The sequence below is a fragment of the Tiliqua scincoides genome, chromosome 5 (genome assembly GCF_035046505.1).
Source record: "Tiliqua scincoides isolate rTilSci1 chromosome 5, rTilSci1.hap2, whole genome shotgun sequence".
In the NCBI taxonomy this organism is placed as follows: domain Eukaryota; kingdom Metazoa; phylum Chordata; class Lepidosauria; order Squamata; family Scincidae; genus Tiliqua; species Tiliqua scincoides.
In genome coordinates this window covers 76,509,854-76,531,093 of record NC_089825.1, presented here as the reverse complement: position 1 = coordinate 76,531,093, position 21,240 = coordinate 76,509,854, and the positions used below count along the sequence as shown (strand labels likewise).

Here is a 21,240-nt window from a genome sequence, read left to right as displayed (position 1 = left end):
CTGTCTTGGTCTGCTTCAGTGGTAGCTAACTAGGGGCCCAATCCTATCCAATTTTCCAGTGCCGGTGCAGCCATGCCATTGGGGCATGCACGGCATCCTGTGGTGGCCAGGTAGTCACAGAGGCCTCCTCAAGGTATGGGAACATTTGTTCACTTACCTTGTGGCTGCATTGTGGTACCACTGGTGCTGAAAGGTTGGATAGGATTGGGCCCTAGATTGACTAAGGCCCAAATTCTATTTCCAGCACTGGCATAGCTGTGCCAATGGGATATGTGCTGCATCCTGCAATTGGGGGACACTCATGGAGGCCTCCTCAAAATAAGGGATTGTTTGTTCCCTTACCTTGATACTGGAGAAAAACTGTTTAAAAGCAGATAGCATGGCAAGGTATGCTAGAGGTAGGGGAGAGTTTTCCCTTACAGAATATTCTTTATTCCCTAAAGAATACCTTTCCCTGTTTATTCTTTTTTGTTTAAAAAGTAGTCCAACCCACCCTCACTTTATAGGCAAAAACGACAAAGACATGTTTAACAAATATGTGCTTTCCTCTAATGCCTGGTTTGACCTGAAGAGGCCACTGTGAACCCCTGATAGAAGTACTGTACTGTACTGTACTGTACAGGTTGAGCCTATTGAGCCTATTGAGGTTATTTGTGTGGGATCCGTTCCAAGCACTCACGTTTTTGAATGGCAAAGTTCAAGTTTTTGGATCAAGTGGATCAAGTTTTTGGATGGCAAAAAAATGCACTATAGCAAATCAATTTAAAAAACAAAGTTTCTTTGCTCAGGTGATTTAAAAACAGCCTTACTGACCTTTGTGATATAAGATAAGAGTCATTAAGAAGACAATCCACCAATCAGTTGTCCTCCAAGAGCTTAGAAAGGCACTTCACTCAGCCCCTCCCTTCACCAATGCAAAGTTATCACCTTTCTTTCACTTGCTCAGGGGGAAGGGAGGGGTTGCCTGGAGAGAGAAGGATTGATGGTCAGCCAGCTGCCTTCTCTCTCTCTCATTAAGGAGGCTGTTGTTAAAGTTGTTAAAGCTGGCGTTCAGTTTTTTAAACTGATTTTAAAGGGGTGCATGTTCCCCTTCTCCAGGGATCAGCACATTCCTTCTCATTTGCAGTGGCCATTCGTGTTGAGTCAAATCCATGTATGAAAAATCAGTGTATAACTAGGCTGGACCTTTATATGTGTCCCAGGGTGTCGTCTTGGGGCACTAACCTTATTGAAGCTGAGCAGGTCTCATCACCTATGAACCACTGTGTTCATCACCTTGAATTCCATGATGGGAGAATTAACGTGTAAGAACCATTGTATATATATATTCACAATGAGTACTGTTACTGGAACAGCAGACCAATATACAGGGTGAACCAAAAGTAGGTGGACAGTAAATGATAACATTTATTTTGAGATTACATATACAGTTATACTTACTAATACAATTAAATATAATTTAATATAACACAAATGCCGTAGTTATAATGAACACCATCGTTATAGTATAACCCTATCACAAACCCTATTCCACCTCCTGTCCACCTACTTTTGGTTCACCCTGTTTGTATAATATACCCAAGTGTTTGTGAACGGCTGCTGAAAAGATTTGAGTTTGCAATCCTTAGATCACTTGTAATTCTCTGTTGTAGATTTTTGCTATGTTTCGTTTCTGTTAATGTAGCTGTAGAAATTTAGAATCTCTATGCATTGTAAGAAAAAGGGAAACTTGTAGGGAAAAACTTTAGAACTCTTGAAGTGGATCGCTTTCTAGAAAGCTGGGATTCACAGAAGACTGCTGCGCTGTATGGATGATGGGGGGAAAGACAGCAGCATGATGCTGTGGAGATCAGGAGATGCAGCTGTGGCTTGATTATTCAATGCTAACAAGGCTCAAATGGTCTGACACTGTCACATTCTGTTGTTCTCTGTCCCTACCAGGATTGCTAACAGGATATAGTTCCACCCTTTGGATTGGGCTTAATGATTTAGACCTCAATGGGGGCTGGCAGTGGTCAGATAACTCGCCCTTCAAGTTCCTCAACTGGGAGAGTGGTAAGTCGATGCGGAGCTGGACAAGGAGTGACTGGGATATCAGATAATTGTCAGTAGAACCACATCGCAGGCACAGCCTGTTGGCATAACTAGCTTTATCATCTCCCCTTTATCAGCGTCATATAGATGGATCCTTGTTCTATTAATGGTTTCTCATATGACCTCAGGAAATTCTAATAGGTGTGTGTGTGTATGTATACATACTAGTATATAAAAAATTAGGCAGACATAAAGTGGATTTGCAGTCAGTTCTTCAACCAGGGTTACAAGCACAGCTTCCTCCCATCTTCACCGTGTGCATGATGGATGGGTGAATCAAATGCCTGGCTTTCTATTTTATGATTTATAACACAATATGAACAATATCTGTGCCTTGTCTAAATTAACCCCCAAAAAAAAGCGCACACACAAACACATGGCACTTTAAAGAAATTGCAGAATTATTTTGGGGCTTGGGGAGGAACAGGGTCTTACACAGTCTCCAGCTGGTCAGTCAATTCACAGTGGCTTTTTCCTGGAAATTTGCAGAACCATTTTTTACGCAGCTTAACTCTGAAAACCTATTGCATGGTTTTCTACTGAATATGGTGAGGCCACTTTCATATTGCCTTTGCCACTCAAGAAGTATTACATTTGTCATCTGACTTCATCCTAGGTCATTCTTGCTGTGGTTGGAGAGGCAGTTCAAGCACTGAGTGCAAAGAAAAGAAATTGGTTTTTGAATGTATTATTATTTACATACTATATTGCTGTTCAGAGTGCAAAGTGTGTTACAATTGTGAAAGGAGCTCTCCCTAAGCTACCTTCACAACTGTCATGGCTGAGCAATGGTTGGAACCTGGGTTTTCCAAGAAGCACAGCCAGCACTTCAGTATGGTAATGGAAGTTCTGCCCTGCCTTTCTGAGTCCAGTAACAAAACATGGAGGCCATGGCCTATTCCGCTTCTCATGGGCTTATCAACTCCAGACCTAGTGTCCTTAAACATGATTTGCTTTATGCCACATGACAGGCCGTCCACAGACTGGTTTTCTGTTTCAATAGCTGCTGCTGCAAGGGTGGGTGATCTCATTTGTGCCTCTTTCCCCACTGCCAACCCTACTCCTTCTTGCAGATCAGCCTGACAACCCCAATGAAGAAAACTGTGGGGTGATCCGAACAGAATCATCAGGAGGATGGCAGAACCGGGACTGCAGCATTGCTTTGCCCTACATCTGCAAGAAGAAACCCAATGCCACTTTTAATCCCTACTTGACAGGTATGTTATATGAGAGAGGCAGTGGCTGAACTGTATATGTGTAACAGCTCAGTCTTAACTTGTGCTGGAACAGGCAGGCTGGCGGACCTGCACTGTATCCAATGCAAGTTTTTGGCTGTCTGAGGCTCAGCTCAAGGCAAGGAGAAACTTTTCCACTTACCCCATGACAGCTGCAGCAGCCCCAATGGGGCTACTCAGATCTGCACCACCGAAATCAATGGTGCAAACCTGAGCAGCCCAGGACTACCCAGGGCCACCCAGGCAAGGGGCTAGGATCTGGCATAAGTGCCGGATCCTGGCCCTGCCTCCCACTCCCCGCCCGCCCTGCCCCACTCCGAAACACCTCTTTTCTGCCTCTTTCCCGCCGTCCCCATGCCCCACACAAACGCCTGCACTGCCTGAACTCTGCTGACACAAACTCACCCGTTCCTAGGGCCCATGTTGGCCTGGATGTGCCCCAGCCTATCTCCCCGAAGAGTGGTGCAAAAGTGTTTTATGGCAGTTTTGTGACAGTCTTTGGCTGGCGCAAGGAACTTCTGCCCTAAACTAAAAACTGCCTTTCATGTGCCTGTCTTTCTGCAGTCTCCAGCAGGTGTTGGCTGAGTTGGTGTGATGTCATGGAACATTCATTAACATTCTGACTCCTTGGGGTGGAGGTGTCAAAGACAGAATGTGGCAAGGTGTTCAACTTCTGTTACAGCCTCACACAGGACCTTGATATAGGAGGAATTGTGTGTTCAGGGCAAGGAGGTTGGCGGCTGAAAAGCTGAATGGGGAGAATGACCTCAAGTAACTTGGGCCCCATTGGCAGCGTGGCTGAAAAGTCTGAAGCAGCTAGAGGGGACTTGAAAGTAGAGGCCTTGAGAGAAGGATGCATTGAAAAGTCTGTAGCTGAAGGGAAGAGTGAAGTGAATGCAAGGAGCTGAAGGAAGGAGGCTTTGTTAGAAGCTCACACTGGGCTCAGGGACAGAAAGGAGTTATATGTGGCATTGTCTAGAAAGAGGTGGATAAGCAAAGGAGTTTGGGAAGTTAAGCACTCCATGGAGGTGGGGGGGCAAAGAAGTGAAGAAGATGCAGTGCGATTTGGATTTCACATTTTAATTTGATCTAGCTTATCAAAGGTTTGAATGCAAGCCTTTAGTCTGAATTATTATATAGTATTAGCTTCATTTATCAAACAGCCTTTGGGGCTCATGTGGTACATAGTTTTTGCTCTTAAAGGGAGACGTGTGAAATTCAGGAGTTTTGGGGGGCGGTGGCAGGTTGCAGGCTCTTGGATGTGAGCTCACAATGAAATCTAGATCCCTTTTCCAAGCATTGCTTATTGAATCTTTTCTGCCTTAATCCATGTAGACTCTTGGTCTGAGGTGAAGGCTGACTGTGATCCCAGCTGGCAACCATTCCAGTCCAGTTGCTACCGCTTAATCAGTGAAAAAAAGAGTTGGCCAGATGCCAAAAAGACCTGCTTGCGGAATGAAGGGGATCTGGTGAGCATCCACAGCCTTTCAGAACTGGAGTTTGTTACCAAGCAAATCAAACAAGGTAACCATAGGATGAATCAAATGTGCAGGTTACATAAATGTGTTTTTAGCAAAATGCATGGAAAAACTCTGTTTTAATTCTTGTTTAAAAATAAGGGCTTTAAAAAAATTGTTTTAAAATTAAAGTAAGAGCTGAGATGGGTGTACATACCTTAGATTGTGGATCATTCATTCTGGATCCATTGTAATGCCTTTTGAGATATATGTACAAAATACCTAGAATAACAGATTATTCCTGTATACTGGAGAGACTGGCTGTGCAACATGCTGATTGGCTGGCAGTAGTGGCAGTCACAGTGCCCCTTCTTCCCCTTCCTTACCACAAAAAAAATGAGGTGGAAACAATCACAGATCGGTATTTTTAAAAAGGCAGAGCATAAAAGTTTAAACAGATAAATGTATCTGTGTGCCTGGAAGTAAAATGTTTTTTAAAGCCAAAAACCTGCCCAAATCAGGCAGGAATTTTGTGAGTGAGGAATTTTGTGTGTGAGGAAAACCACACTGGAGTCAAGCCAGCTATATACATTGGTAGAGGAGTAAGGAAGATGGAAGCAACAGCAGAAAAACACGCACTATGCATTTGCCTGTACGTTTGTGTCATCCCTTGTTCCTTGGCTGCCGTGGAAAAGAGATTGGGAGCATGACATTCTGCTAAATGCTTACAACTGGAGGAGACCCGATTTAGGAAGCAGTCCTTTGCACGCTTATTTGGGAGTAAGCGCCATTGAACATAGTGGACTTGCTTTTAAACAAACATGTATAGGATTATGCTGTTAGAGAGGTAGTGTATGAGACCAAAGACAGGCATGGGATTGTTCATTTTGCAGAAATCCCCCCTTGTTTTGGCAGATGTTGAAGAACTCTGGATTGGCCTGAATGATCTCAGGCTACAGATGAACTTTGAGTGGTCAGATGGTACACCAGTGCAATTCACATTCTGGCACCCCTTTGAGCCTAACAATTTCCGAGACAGCCTGGAGGACTGTGTGACTATCTGGGGACCGGTATGTGAGGCTAGAGCCTCTTTTGTATTTGTAATATTATATGAAGGGTGGTGAAAGGGTGCAGTTAACAGCTACATCTTTAGTTGTGGATTAAAATATCACCTCTGATCAGTATGATGACAGTGGGCAGTGTCAAACCCATTTCATACAGCAGACTGAATAGCATTTTTGGTGCCTGCTGGGGGCCAGAAATAATTTCATTAAGCAGGAACCGACGTCATTAAGCAAGCGATGACCAGAAATAAGCATTTTTTCCTCTGTAGCTATGAAGTGTTCTGCCAAGTGACACCTCAGCAGAAGCTGCACTGCGAAGGGGCCGCCTGTGTGATAATTTGGCTCTCCTAGCTTCTTCATTTCTCACTTCTCTTGGTCTGATTCTTCCCCTGTACATTACTCACCTTCTGAGGCCTCTTTCCATTTCTCCCTCCCAGCGCCTTGGCAGAAGCAGTGGTGCTGAAATGGTGGTGCTCGGAGAGCATAATTATCATGCAGACTGCCCTTTCAGCAGTGACACCTCAGCAGAAGTGGCACTACTGAGTGGCCTGTATTATAATTGGGCTTTCCTGGTGTCACCCTTTCAGCAGTGCCACTTCTGCTGATGTGTCACTTCACAGTTCAGTAACTGAGAGCATCAGATAATGGGTCATGGGAGAGCCCAGTTATCATAGGGCTTCTGCGGGCTGTATTTGGCCCTTGGGCCTTATGTTTGACACCCCTAGTCTTGTCTTCAGTTACAAAACGGTATGCTTCTAAATATACAGGATCCCCCTGGTGAAGAATTAATTCCAATTGAAAATTGTTAGGCTGTTCCTAAAAAAATAAATTTGACTCTGCACCCTTAAATGGACCTCTATGCTTTGTTCATTTTGGGAGCTTCCCCTTTGCTGGACTAAGGCAAGATTTGGACATGACAAGTCCTGAATCATGTTGGTGCCCAAAGGAGAAAATCTATATGACATCCCACGATTGTATAATAGCAAATAATCTAGACACTTTGGTGCCCTTTAGTGGCCCCTCAGATTTGCTACTTGAAGTGGCTGTCTATGTCTTCCTTAGCTCTGACTCTGAGTGGGATTTTTTGTTCATTGATTTTAAAGAAATGGGTCTTGAGAAGAAATAACTTCATTAATAGGGATGCAGAAGCATTTCCAGGCATATGGGAAGGATGTAGCACGGCAGAAGGTCTGGAGACAGGATAAGGGTATGGGAAAGGAGGCTGATAGCAGAGGGAGTTGTGCATAGTGGGACATATAGCAGGAGGATTGAAGAGATGATGGCAGAAAGGTAGTCAAGTCCAGAGTGGTAGAAGGCTAGAAACCTGACTATGACAAGGACCCAACAGAAATGTTCTGAACCAAGTGGACATAAAGTTGATTTGGCAAGAGTGAAGTCTGGCAGAATATGCCACTTGTGGTGTGTTTCCCCTACTCCAGGAAAGCGTCAAATTTCTTTGTCTCTGTCCAGGAAGGGAGGTGGAATGATAGCCCTTGCAACCAGACATTGCCTTCTGTCTGTAAGAAATGGGGCCATGTAACTCAAGTGAGAGAAGAGGACGACCATGGCTGCAGAAAGGTAAAGAAACCCATGCTTTTCATGATGAAGGGTGCAGCACTAAAGCCAATGGAAAGGGGAGGTTTGGGTGGGAATGAGTGGGACGTGGTTCAGTGGCTGCCTCCTCAGGAACAGGCTTGTTATTGTGGAACAGGATGGTGTGAGATCCATGCATGAGCAATCCTGGGAGGAGAGAATGGGGTGTTCCCTCTTGCCCTTAGCTAGTTAAAATTACTGACACAGAAGTGACTATTGGGGAGCAATCTCTTGAAGTTCCAATGTTACTTGAGAAGCAGTCATTTCAAATGGAGTGGTGAAAACGTAAGAAAAAGGAAAAATGTGAAAACTTGTGTAAAATAACAAGGACGCAAGAAGCTGTATATTCTTTTGAAAGGAATCAGTGCCCTTGGGAGATGCAGTGCACCAGCTGCAGGCTGTCTGTCCAGATGTGCGGTGTCCAGACACACTTCCTTTTTGCATATGCCACGTCCCAGGAACGTCTTCTTTCCAGCTGGCCAGAGCCAGTATGTGTCAACCTTTCTATCTCTGGAGCGAGAATAGGAAAAGGGGAGGGGAGGGCGCAAGTGCTGTTTTCTTTGACATTTCAGTCTGTTTATTAGAATGATGTTAACATAAAAGATTTCTAGGATTAGCTAGAAGTTTTTTTATTTGGAGATGGAACTTACAAGGCATCAGCTGAATTTGATTGATTCAATTGAATCAATTAAATTGATTAATTTACTTTGCTACTACTTTGCTACTTTCCCGAAAGGAAACTGGCCACAATTCACTAGTTTAGGTCAGTTCATGTAAATAATTTCATTTATCAGTAATTTAAATAAATAAATGTGCCTTTCAGCTGAAGCCCATTGCTCCCTATCAAGAAAGCATGTGGCCAAAAATTGCATTAGGTATTATAAACACGAGACAACAACCTTGGTCACAGGCTGACCAATTTTCAACACCAGAGTTGGTGCCTCTTGAACTTTGGTGGTGTATGATTCTGGCAGAAGGGAGAGAAAGGAAAGCAATCAGGCAGAATCATTCTTCAGAGTTGTGCAGCGGGTTCAAGTACCATCTGAATTGCTCTTCAGAATCAGTTCTTATTTGCCATGGCTGGGAATTTAAAAGTCATCATTTTTCTAACTGGAATAGACAGAGGTTGATCGATGCCACCTTTGCTTTAGGTCACCTTGTTACCTAACTGGTACTCTGCATGTTCTCGCATGCCTTTGGCTTCCTGTTCTGCCCTGTGAAGAGTCTTATGCAGCTTGAAGAGTTGCTTATGTGACACCCATCAAAGATGGTCCAAGTCCAGTAAAGGAATGTTGTCTTAACTGGTTTGTATTTCCTAGTCGTGCTGTGGGATATGCAGGTTATAAAGGGTGTTGTCACCATCGCTTCTGCTTCATTCGGAAGAAAACTGCAAAGTTTTGTCTTCCAGCTTCACATGCTCCTCCTCCCCTCACAAGGCCCAAATCACTCCTCCTTCTGAGAAATTCATTTTCTCTGCTTCCAGCCCTCAGGACAAGGAGCCATTCTTGTATTGTTACGATCATTATTCACGAACCAGGCCTTGTGTAAAGGACTTGACTCCTTACAGTCCTTTGCCTTCTGTCCACAGGAGCAGCAGAGAGCTGTGACCAAACCTGTACCCAAAATAGAACAACCAGGGATGGGGAAGGGCACATGCTGCCACCTGTAATCTCTGTGGGGTTAGGCATGCAAAACATGGATTCAAAAGTCAACCTTTCCTCTCCTTTCCTCCTCCCCACACAATCTGCTGGTTTTTGCACACTTGGCGAGTTTTTATACACCTTTCAACAAAACAAGTTCACAACATGGTTTACAGGGGAAAATCAACTAGCAAAATAGTCTCCTGTCTCAAAAGGGCTTACAATCTACCAGAAAAAGATACTGTGCTGAAGTGAAGAGGGACAGTTACTCTCTTTCCTGCTAAGTATAAGAGGAGCACTACTTGAAAAAGCACCATATTTGGAGTATGATCACTGAAGCAGCCCCCCCCTCTCAACAATAACTGAGTCAAATAGGTTAGTTTTATTTCCATTTTACAGATTTGGGAAATGGGTCCAAGAGTGAATGATTCACCCAAAGCCTCCTAAAGTAAGTCTGTGGCTGACGTTCCCTTTCCCAGATTCAAATGTAGCGCACTAGCCCGAAAACCACACCTTTCCCTCTCCCCTCTTTCCTTCCCCAGCAGTGATATTTCAGTCCCCTTCTGTGTTTGTTTAAATTCCCCTTTACCTTTTGCTCCAGCTCACAGAAGCTTCCCATCTACAGAGGAGAGCGAGAGCACCAGCTGCCCTTCTCTCTTGTCATAAAGCAACTAAGGGCATAATCCAGCACTGGCATCCACCAATGAGACATGTGCTGCATCCTGCAGTTGAGTGTCACTCACGGAGGCCTCCTCAAAGTAAGGGAATGATTGTTCCCTTACCTTGGAGCTTCATTGCCCTTATGTCAGTGCTGGAAAGCACTGACATAAGGGGTTAGGATTGTGCCCTTAGATGGTATTTTTGGCAAGGGATGAGCCCATCTGCTGGAACTGTCTAGCTAGCAGATGCATTCCTTACAGGCAGAACTTGGCTGAAGGATGGTGTAAGAGATATCAGTCTCCCCCCCCCCTTTTCCCCTCCATCCCACCTTTTCTCTACTAGTATAAGTTAAAAAAAAAAATCCTACTACCCAGTTTTATTTTATTCACCCAGGTGGTTTCCTCTATAGACCAAAATGCTAGGAGCTCAGAAGGCCAGTTCCCTGTACACAGAACTTTATTTTAAAATCTGAAATCAAGCCATTACTATATGAATGGCAGTTCTCCAATTAGGGCAAGCTGCCTGGGAAGCCTGTGGAATCTCTTCTTTCATAAGGTTTCAGGAAAACATTGGTTACGAATCTACTGGGAGCACTTTTGGATCCTGATTGCCAACTCATTTGACCCAGGAGCGCCCTGGCAAATCTGCCTCTCTCCTCCCCCTCCTCCTTCATCATGTGAAATTGTGTGAGGGAGAGAGGAAGGATCCTCTTGCAGCACTCATACTCCTAGGTTTCAGGTTGCATCTCAGCTGGAGGTGACAGAGACAAAAGATAAGGAATTCTCTCCTTTGCAGAAAACCTTTCACCATAATCTTGCCCCCTCCCCTCTTCTTTCCACATTGGGAAATGACTCAGGGAAGCAGAAGAATGTGTGCAAAGGAGGGAGTCTTGCTTCTCATATTATTTTACATCTCCCTCATATTTTGCACCTCTTTCTAAGCAACTTCAGGAATGGAAGGGGAGGGTGCTGGCAACTTGGTGGCAATCAGATTCAACCCAGATGGGATGGTAGTATACCTTCCTTGTAATTGGGGTTTAAATTATTGGTAGGTCATCTACTGGGTCCCTTATAACTGGTGAGAGGGAAACAGGCACCCCTGCTGAGGCTTCCCAACCTTTTTGCTTCCTGGCCTGGCAAGAATTGGCATTTCCTGATTCCTGCTCATTCATTCTTTGCTTCCCGACCTTCTGCCTCCTTTGCAAGGCCTCCTTCTGCTCTCTGTGTCATTAGCAGCTAAACCAGTGAGTACCTTCAACAGAAGCCTTTAGGATCTTTGAACAGCTTCCCCTTCCATCTTCCTGACTGAGCAGCCTTGGAAGTGAACAGCCCCTATTGTGTTTCCAGCTCCGGACAGGCTCCAACATCAACAAGCCTGAGCTACGAAAGCAGGCTGTGGTGGGAGTTTGAGTTTATATATATTTATTTACTTTAACCCAAGGAAGAGATTGAGTTTTCCCTTCTTAGAGCCTCTGATTAGGGGCTGGGCACTGGCAGCTTGGGTAGGGCGTAGGGAAGATTTCAATGCCTTTAACTCTGCCTGGATGTATGTTCACTTTTCTTAACCTTGCAGCTACTGTATCTTGTGCTGTGACTTTGAAAACTAAACCAGTCAGGCTAATTGGACAGGAGACCTGAAAAGGACCCTCTTTTAGCCAAAATGTGGCTCCAGTTGCTGTATGTCATGCAATCACTATTCAGTGTGCTTAGGCTGTGTCTGAACAAACAATTAGTTCAGTTCTTTCCATAAATGAATACAGCAGAAAACCTTGATGCTGTGAATGGGAAGGGACTGTGAGCAAAACAAGTCCAACTCCCTACTTATGCAGAAAGCTTCCCTGGCTGATCAACCCACCAAGCCCAAATTCAGTTTGATTTCTCCTAAAGTGTATATGGCAGTTTGCTTTTGCTCTGTCTGAGGCTTTGATAGAGAACAGGGAAATCTGTTGACTTGTGGCAAGTCTCCACTCTCCTCCCTTTTGTCTTGGAGTTTAGTGGAGAGGCTGGGGGATGGAGGAATACAACCTCTGCAGCAGCACCTGGTACCCACTGCAAAATGGAGAAGAGGCAAGGAAGGAGAATGAGGGCAAATCTCCTCCCCACAAGAAGACAAAAGGAAGAAGAAACTCACTGCAATGCCAAGTTGTTGGAGCAGCTCCAGGGCTGGCTACATAGAGTGTCATGAAGTCAGGGCTTGAGAGATTTCTGTCCTTCTTGGTTTGTTATTAGTATCGGGGTGGAATTCTACAATGTAGAATTAAAACACTTTAAAAATCAGGAAATGATCTCTTTGTCCCTTGCCCCCAATCTTTTTCAAATATGGACATTTTCCCCCTTTGTTGTGTAGGCAACTATAGCAATTTTAATGTGTAAAATAACTGTTTAGTGCTGTGTGGAGTCACCATTTTAACTCCTCTTTTAGCTGATAATGGAACACCAACCTCAGCAGGGATATGAGGCCCTCATGGGAAAACATTAAGCACGTAATTAACCCTTACCTGTTTGGGTTTTGTTTCCTAAATAGCTCAGTTGTGTGAGGAGAGAGAGATCTGGACTTGGACCGGGGCAATGGGGCAAATCCCCTCTCCTTCCATGCTGCTTCCCAGTCCTGATCAGCCCTCAGGTGCTATTTAGGAAACAAAAATTAAGGCCACAAGAGCTAATGACATGCTTAATCTAACATGTAGTTCGGCCCTGACTGTCTGACTTTTCCTTACACAAATGAGTCCATGGAAGAAATTGGTTTTGAACCTATTTCATGTAGTAACAAGGTCATTAATGAGCTGAACTGTAGAATATCTATTATGGAATGGAACTAGAATCCACCCTTAGATTTCTGTCTTGCTTTTGGACCAGCCTTGGTGATTCTTCAAAATACCCTGTGCTCACATCCACCAGAGGACACATCTAGCTTGGCTGACCCCTGAACACTTAGTATTCGTGGTGCTCAGTGTGCCAACAGGAGATGGGCAGAGTGATACCATAGGGCGGGGGAGGGAGTCTTTGCGGGGGAGGGAGGGATGCAGTGGGGACGGGGGGAGGCAGTGACACGATCCCCAGGATTGCGCCGCTCAGGGGGGCTGCAGAGACTGGGATGTACCCACCAGTCCCTGCAGCAGCCTTCCCAGGGTGCGGGGAGCCCTGCACAAGCACCTGCAGGGCTCCCCAGCCGCTTGGAAGTGAAAGTGGAGTGATCGCACTCCACTTCCACAAAACCGGAAGTGGAGCACAATCGCTCCACTTCCACTTCCAAGCAGTTGGGGAGCCCTGCAGGTGCTTGTGCAGGGCTCCCTGCACTTCCAAGGCTGCCTTCCCTCCTGCCCCCGCCCCTTAAGGGGGCAGAGGCCAGGATCCTCAGGCTGGGGCTTCGCGATACCCTAGTCTGAATACCACTACCATAGGGCTTTGTCCCAGGGTCCCCAGCAACCTGATGCTGCCACTGTCTATGACAGCATATTGTTGATGCCACTGAATCAATTTCTCAATAGCAGTTTCAAGAGAACTTGTTTTGTTGCTATTATGTTCTTGCTAGGGTTGGAAATGGCACACTCCATCTTGTTATTGGCTTGGAGATGACCGTGTGACATACAGTGAAGCTCGGAAGATTTGCATGGACTATGGGTCGACTCTGGTTACTATCACCAACAGGTGTGTGCCTTCTTGCACGTGAAGAACTTTTTATAGTAGAATTATGGGAGATTTCTTATATACAATGGGCCGTCCTTATCAGCATCCTTGGATCTGAATGTCCTTGGAGGATCTCTGGATACGACCAGAAGAGGCAACCAGAAGCACGTCTGGTTCAGGCTGATGACTTCTGGTCACATCCGGAGGTGTGCTTAGGCATGGGGAATGAATGAATGAATGAATGAATGGGCTAGGCAGGTAAGAGATTCCAGATGTGCCAGAGTAAACCCTAAGGAACAAAGCCATGCCAAGTATAATTGTCTTTGTCAGGATCTGATACTACCTGGATGCCGGAGATATTGGCAAAGTGGCAAGTTGCCTTGTGACATTACCCTTTGGACAAAGGAATGAAGGTTTGGTAGATATTGTGAGGAAGTGACTGACTTATTCCTTTGTTTCTCTGAACAAGGTTTGAACAGGCCTATGTGAGCAGCCTCATTTACAGCTGGGAGAATGAATATTTCTGGACAGCATTACAAGACATAAATGAAACAGGCTCTTTCCATTGGCTGAGTGGAGATGAAGTCACCTACACCCACTGGAACCGTAACCAGCCTGGTAAAACCTCTGTGTGTGCACACATGCACATCGGGTTTGTTTATGTAAACTTCCAAGTGATGTGTGTGTCGCTGTCTAGAGCTGGGAAGCAATCCTCCCCTAAAGAGTCCTAGCTTATGCTTCTTCTTTTATTAACATATGTATTTTGTCATTCCCAACAGTATGTGACTTGACTGGCTTGCTGAAGTCAGCTGTAGCTATTTACTCTGTTGGTACCTTTTTGTTGGTGCTTGTTCTTGTGGCATCCTGGATTGGGCAGGGTTGATTTAACCTACCATGTGTTGTATTAGATTATCTTACAGCACAATCCTGTCGTGCACTGGAACAGGCAGGCCAGGAGGCCTGTGCTGTATTCAGCACAAGATAGGGCCTCAAAGTGGCTTAACTGGAGGTAAGTGGAAACTCTTCCCCTTACCCCTGGGTAAGCCACTGCAGCCCCAATGGGTCTCCTCAGACTTGCGCCACCTTGAAAGGTGGCATAAGTCTGAGGAGAGCAGAGCAGCTTGAAGCTGCTCTGCGTTCGGGGACGGGGGTTGGGATCTGGCATAAGAGCCGGGTCCCAGCCCAGCCTCTTGCTCCCCACCCACCTGCTCCCCCCCTCGGGATCACCCTCTGCCCACCTTCCCCTTGTCCCAGAATGCCTCCCTCCCGCCTCCTCCCCTCCCACCCCAGAGCCTTGCATCATCTGAGCTCGGCTAACGCAAGGCTCCATCCCTGAGTCAGCGCAGAGGCCGAATTCAGCCTCCACGGGCCGGTGCCCATCCGTGCACCAACCCAGTTGACTCTAGAGGAGTCGCAGCTCTGCGACTGGATTGTGCCCTTAGTCTCTTCTAACTTTCCTAGAACAATTTTAGGTCGCTGTATGCAATCCGGTGATTAAATATGCATACTGCAAAAGGGAGCCATGTTAACTTCCTGCATTAGAACAAGTCCTGTGGCAATGCATTTCTTTTGCCATGAACTTCCATATTAAAGAACCTACAAATTGTGCTCCAAAACTCCACCCAGGCTATATGACAAGACGTACAAATAGTCCTGTTTCCCATCTGCCCATCCCTTCAGATGATGCTTCCTTCCCACAGGGAGTAGTAAACCTGCTGGGGACCCAACAGACTGGGATCCTCCTCATCAGTGTCTCTTGGGGATGGAGATGTGGTAAAATACAGAACATCTACGTAGTATAGTTTAAATGAATCTGTCTCATGCTGACGGATGTGGAAAGTGTCTCAAGTGGTGCAGTGTGTTCTTTAGTTTGATGTTCTAGTATTTATTACAGGAGCATCAAGGATTGGGTCCTGAGCTGGGGTTGCAGCTTGGAACAGTAACACTCGGTGATACTGTGGCCAATTCAGATTTGGATGAGATAATCTGAAAAAGGGGTTTCAGAGGAATATTGCACTGCTTCAATAAAAGGACCATCTGTATGAAGCGTGAGCATGTATTTGCACTGCATTTGCTGTTATGTAACATGGTTCAACTACATGCACCCTAAGGTGAGCAGAAAAGAACTTAAAAGCTGTATTGCTGGATCACACTGAAGGCCCATCTAGTCCAGCATTCCCTTTTCCACAGTGGCCAGCCAATGCCTGCAAGAAGGCCAGAAGCAGGGCCTGAAGGTCATTTCCAGCCAGACATTTGTTTTACCTTATTTAGCATGTGCATTTGTGGAGGCTAAAACAGATTATCTTGATCTAGGAAAAGTAGCTCCTGCAACTATTATTAACCTGGTTAATAGTTTTGCGAAACCTGGGGGAAACCTTTTGCCTTGGCTTAAACCTTCCCTCTGACATATTTTCCCTTTCCCATGAGCTTTTTAGGTTATGGCAAGGGTGGCTGTGTTGCCTTGGCCACAGGGAGTGCCATGGGCTTGTGGGACGTGAAGAACTGCACCATGTTCAAAGCCAAATACATCTGCAGGCAGAACTTGGGACCCCCAGTGAACCCTGAGCTTCCTGCAGTGCATCCCACACCCAGCCTTACTGGCTCCTGCCCACCAGGGTGGGGCACCAGCCCCAAACTGAGGCATTGCTACAAGGTAAGTTCAGAGTAAAGAAGGCAACCAGCCAACTTAACGGTTCACCAGCAAAGCTCTTCTTGCAAAGGGAATTCGCTTATACTAATTTGCATTGATGTTGGATTCCAGTAGTGTAGTATAGTAATGTAGTAAAGTTTCTGATGGGAATGTGTAGTTTTATGTGGGTGGGTGGGGGGCTTGACAAATCCCAGGCACCAGGTTGCCATAGTGCTTAAAACTTTTAAAATCAACTAGTATTTTCAATAAATATTCACTTCATTTCAAGTTATCACAAAGTATGAACAGCAGTGATTACATCACTCAGCTGCTCATTTGTGGCAATGAATCCAAGCCCCAAATTCTTTAACAAAATTTGCAATCTTGAGTATCACAGTGAATGTTTGGTCCACATTCATTCACATGTGACAAGAAGCACAGTGATTGATTTGTGTGCTGATTTGAAAATCTGCATAAACATACACTTACCTGGGACTAGATCCCATTGAACTCAGTGGGATTTACTTCTGAGTAGAGAAGCATAGGATTGGGCTTTTACTCCTGGGTAAGTATGTGTAGGATTGCAATTCTAATTGTTGATTTTTGCACTATGACTAAACTGAAGTCTCTTAAGGTTAACCTGATTCATGAAGTACTTTTTACAAATTAGGAGGGTTAATTATTGGCAATTTATGGAAGGAGTGCACAGAGGGCTGTGTAAGGGTTAAGTATTTTAATGTGACTTATATAAACTTTTAGACTTTTACAGTAATAAAAATGAAACCAAAATCCTTCTACTATTTAAAAGCCTTGCAAAGTATGGAACTTGACTTTTATACCATGCTACTGCTACAGTAATTACAAAAGGTCTGGTATTGCTTTTGCTAAATTGTCAGCCTGCACAGGAAGGTCATAGTCTGCAGGGGCAGCCTTGCAGGATCCTCCCCTGCATCTTGCAAGGGTGGGCTTTTAAGCTCTTTCCTTCCATCTGTAGGCCAACTGTAGAGGCCAGCATCAATCACACCAAGAGACACTAGTTATACTATACACATATCTGGGATAATGCAGTGTGTCTTCTGGTAAGGGAGTCAGGGCCCAATCCTATCCAATCCAATTTTCCAGCAGCTGTGCCAATGGGGCATGCACCGCATCCTGTGGTGGGGTGGCAGTCATGGAGGCCTCCTCAAGGTATGGGAACATGTTCCCTTATCTCAGAGGTATGGGAACATGTTTCCCGTATCTCAGAGCTGCATTTTGGTGATGGAAAGTTGGATAGGATTGGGCCCTCAGTAAAAACGTAGTATAGTAAGGGCGCAATCCTTACCCCTTACGTCAGTGCTTTTCCATTATGATTAATGGGACATGTGCTGCATCCTGCAGTTGGGAGGCACTCACAGAGGCCTCCTCAAAGTAAGGGAATGTTTGTTCCCTTACCTCAGAGCTGCAGTGCCCTTATGTCAGTGCTGAAAAGCACTGACATAAGGGGTTAGGATTGCGCCCTAAGTATAGTAAGAATTCTTGGAAGCTGAGACCCCATGGAGAGGGGTCAGTTTCTGAAATGTTCCTCTTCTCCCTACTTCTTGGACAGGTGTACAACTATGACAAGCTACAGGAAAAGAAAAGCTGGAACATGGCCCAGTTGTTCTGCCGGGAGCTGGGAGCGCAACTTTTGAGCTTGGGCAGTAATGAGGAGGAACATTTTGTGGCCAATACCCTCAACAAGATTTTTGGGTGAGGAGCGAGTTACAAAACAGGAAATGCAAGTTTCTGGGTGACAGTCATCCATGTATATCCATGTGCCTTCATGCACATATGTATGTGCCTTGTGAATCGGTGAACTCTATGTTTACATGCCCACAGAGATTAATGTCATGACGATGGCTTTTATTCAGAGAGTGCTTACTTCCTTGCCTGTTGGTGCTCCAGGCCATGACCTACAAATAATTTAATAGGCGAGAGAGAAGCTGAAATGGAAAGGTTCTCACAGTGGCTCCATTAATACTGTTTGGAGAATAAAAATGTTCTCTGGCACTTGATAAGGGTGAGAGGGGAAGAATGAACCCCAAACTAATGGTCTTGTAACAAAACATTGTTGTTTCTTGGGAGGAGGTATTGGCAGTAGTGTTTTCATTTTTATTTTCCCCCCAATCCTCCTCCTACTCCCCCCACCCAAAAAACATCCTTAAGTAAACGGGTTGATCAGCACTGATCCTTCCCAATATTCTTAAGTTTGAGCAAGCTGCATGGGGCCACAATAGTGATCCTTGTGTTTCCTTTCTGAAATCTTAGCTATGGAATTTCTCACCCTGTCACTGTCACAGATGCTGGTATCTCTCTTTCTTCCTGGCATATAATAAGCAGCTTAAGCAATTGAGCCAAACTGCATAAAAACAACTCTCAGGGAACCTAGCCAATTTTGATATCCTGAGCACAAAACCATACAGCTCCATGGTCATATGATTAACTTATAGAAACTCCCAGGTTCAGTCCCTGACATCTGCAGTCAGAAAATTTGGGTGGGAAAGCCTCTGCTTGAGGTCTTGGAGAGCTTCTGGTGGCTTATTTTGGGCTAGGTCTAATAGTCTGATTCATCATACAAACCAAAAAGAGGTGATCCAATAGGAACTGAACCTCCAGAATATGTTTTTTTTAAAAAGTCAATAACAAAATGCCCATCTCTCCAATGACAATTGCCATGAAGTAGTTAGAAAGATACAAATTATTCTTAATGTTCTTGTGCATTAGATCCTGGTATACTGTATTATAAATTTTAAAAAAATCTTACTTGCTGCAAGACAACTTTGTATATTCAGGATCTTCCTAAACATTTCAGAGTCCAAAGTCATGCCACTGAATATCCTGACTCTATGACGGGAGATGCCCAGAGGAAGTGGGGGGAAAATTCCTGATCTTACATGAGGGGTGAATAGGAGAAAAAGTAAGAAAACAAATGTTGGGTGGGCTGCAACTAAGAGACCAGAATTTTCTTTTTTTCTAAAGCAGCACTATATTATCTCCTTCACGAATTCATCCAGACTGCATCATTAATTATCTCCCTGCCCTTTTCCCCATCTGATCATTTTATTTTTGGTCTAGGGAATCGGAACCTGAAATCCATGAGCAGCACTGGTTCTGGATTGGCTTGAATCGCCGGGATCCTGGGATTGAGAGAAACTGGCAATGGAGTGATGGTCTTGGGGTGAGTGTTGGTTTGGCTCATCCTGACTCCTTTTAAGAGGTCAGTGAATTGGATGAGAGATTGTGTATTGAGCAAGATATTTCTGCTTCAGAAATGCTCCCTTGCTGATCTTGGCCTTGGACAGTGAGAAGGGAATGATGAATAGGAGTCACATATTGATGGAGAAGGAGACATCTGATTAAGCCATTTCTGACCAATGTTGCATATATGCAACAGGGATCAAATGTGTACACCTGTGGACTGGGCAGAAATGGGTTAGAGGGAATAGTTTTGACTACAAGTTCCAGATGTTTGTTTATGCCTTGAGGTGGTCTGGTGGTTTGTTACTTCAACAGACACCAGTATTTTCTATAGTAAGCCGCAGACACTGACTTGCCTTCATCTTTCCTTTGCCTCCAGTTTTCCTACCACAATTTTGACCGCAGTAATCATGATGATGATGACATCCGTAACTGTGCAGTGCTGGACTTGGCGTCCTTGCAGTGGATGCCTCTTCAGTGTGAGGTTCAGCTGGACTGGATCTGCAAGCTGCCCAGAGGTGACTGAGACTGTATTGGGTTAGCAGGGTTAAAACTGGGAAGCAGCAGCAACTTGCAGAAAATAGGATGTGGGCCAAACATCATATTAGGTTAATATAGCATGGCTTGGCTTGGCACTGCTGTGATTGTTTTTATTCTTTTCTATGTAGCAGGTGTGTCCACATCAGGACAACAACACGGGGGAAAGGCTTTAGCCCTTTGTACATTCCATGGTCTGGAATCCTACCCCTTCTCTCAATACCTGCTTTTTAGAGAACAAAAAACAAGCTTCTCAGCACCATGCACTTATTTAATGTAATGTGGTGTTGACCATGTATGAAACTGGGATTTGGACTTGTCTTTGCAACCTCAGTTCCGTTTTTAGCAGCTTTTAGGCTTTGCCCCTTGTTCTTAAGCAGAAATATATGTCTTTATCACAACAGAGAATCATTCAGTTTCTACTTTCATGTCTGTGTATCTTCACCAGGATGCATGCAACATGTAGCCACAAAATGCTGCCTTTCTCCATTCTCCATCCCCTCAAAAACGGAAAGATTTTGTGTATGCATTGGCATGAGCCCACCTGCTTCCTTGCTCCTGGGTGGCTATAGGGGAGGAAGCCAAGCTGTGGTACTGAGCGCCCCCTTCCCTTACCTCTAGCTTGATTGCCCTGGATGCAACCTCCTTGCTCTGCATGCTCCACTGTTCTGAGTCATTCCAAACAAAACACAGGAAAGGGAGGAGGTTGCAAGGCAAAGGGGTAGAAAGCAGCACCTCTCCATCTTAGCTGTTTTTTTAAGCTGTGGAGGACGGGGGTTGGGAAGATGAAGAGGTGAAGGCAGCCATGGCATGGTTCTCTCTCCCCTCCTTCTTCTAGAGAAAGGGCTGCTGCAATTGCCCAAATTTTCTTCTCACTTTGAGCAAGCAGGAAGTGGTTCAGAATGCAGACTGGAGCACCTCTGTGGGCAGTGGGTCAGAGGGGGCTGCAGCAGAAAGACATGAGCTGTGGGATACCTCTCGTTGTCCCTCTACCCAGACCAACCGCTTGATGTGATGTCTTCACTCTATATTGTCAGTGGGCTGGCTCTATTTAAATTTGAGTTTTAGGCAGGAAGACTCTTGAGCTAATTTTCAAGCAATGCCTTGTATCCAAGAATGCCTACCTGTAGAGGTGAGATTGTATAGTTCTTTTTGACAATAGTAGATTGGGGGGACACAAGCCTACTTGGACTTTGCATCGAAACCAGAAAGCCACAGTTTCTATCAATACCTTCTGTCATTATCACTCTACTTCAGTGCAACCTAATTTTGGTAACATGGAAGTAAAAAACCAACCTAGATCAGTCAGGAGTTGGTTAGAAGTTGGGCAGGGCATTAGACCTGTTTATTCTTTTTCCATAGCCAGCAAAGGTCAGAGTGCAGACAGGATGGGGGATTATCTCACTTGTCCTCAAAGAGACTCCCTTTCTGAATCAGGAACTAAGATAAATGCTTGCCCCACTCCTCCTACAATCTTATTGATCCT

General features: G+C 45.0%; 1 protein-coding gene across 1 annotated transcript in view; it reads left to right on the top strand.

Moving 5' to 3' along the window:
• MRC2 (mannose receptor C-type 2) overlaps positions 1-21,240 on the top strand; it is a 67,299-nt gene that overhangs the window by 25,642 nt on the left and 20,417 nt on the right. The window contains exons 5-15 of the mRNA XM_066629211.1: positions 1,942-2,055; positions 3,168-3,311; positions 4,665-4,853; positions 5,702-5,856; positions 7,321-7,428; positions 13,275-13,390; positions 13,839-13,987; positions 15,805-16,022; positions 17,587-17,729; positions 19,095-19,197; positions 19,597-19,735. Of these exons, the coding sequence (XP_066485308.1) occupies positions 1,942-2,055; positions 3,168-3,311; positions 4,665-4,853; positions 5,702-5,856; positions 7,321-7,428; positions 13,275-13,390; positions 13,839-13,987; positions 15,805-16,022; positions 17,587-17,729; positions 19,095-19,197; positions 19,597-19,735 (1,578 nt within the window). The remainder of the gene's footprint in view (positions 1-1,941; positions 2,056-3,167; positions 3,312-4,664; positions 4,854-5,701; positions 5,857-7,320; positions 7,429-13,274; positions 13,391-13,838; positions 13,988-15,804; positions 16,023-17,586; positions 17,730-19,094; positions 19,198-19,596; positions 19,736-21,240) is intronic.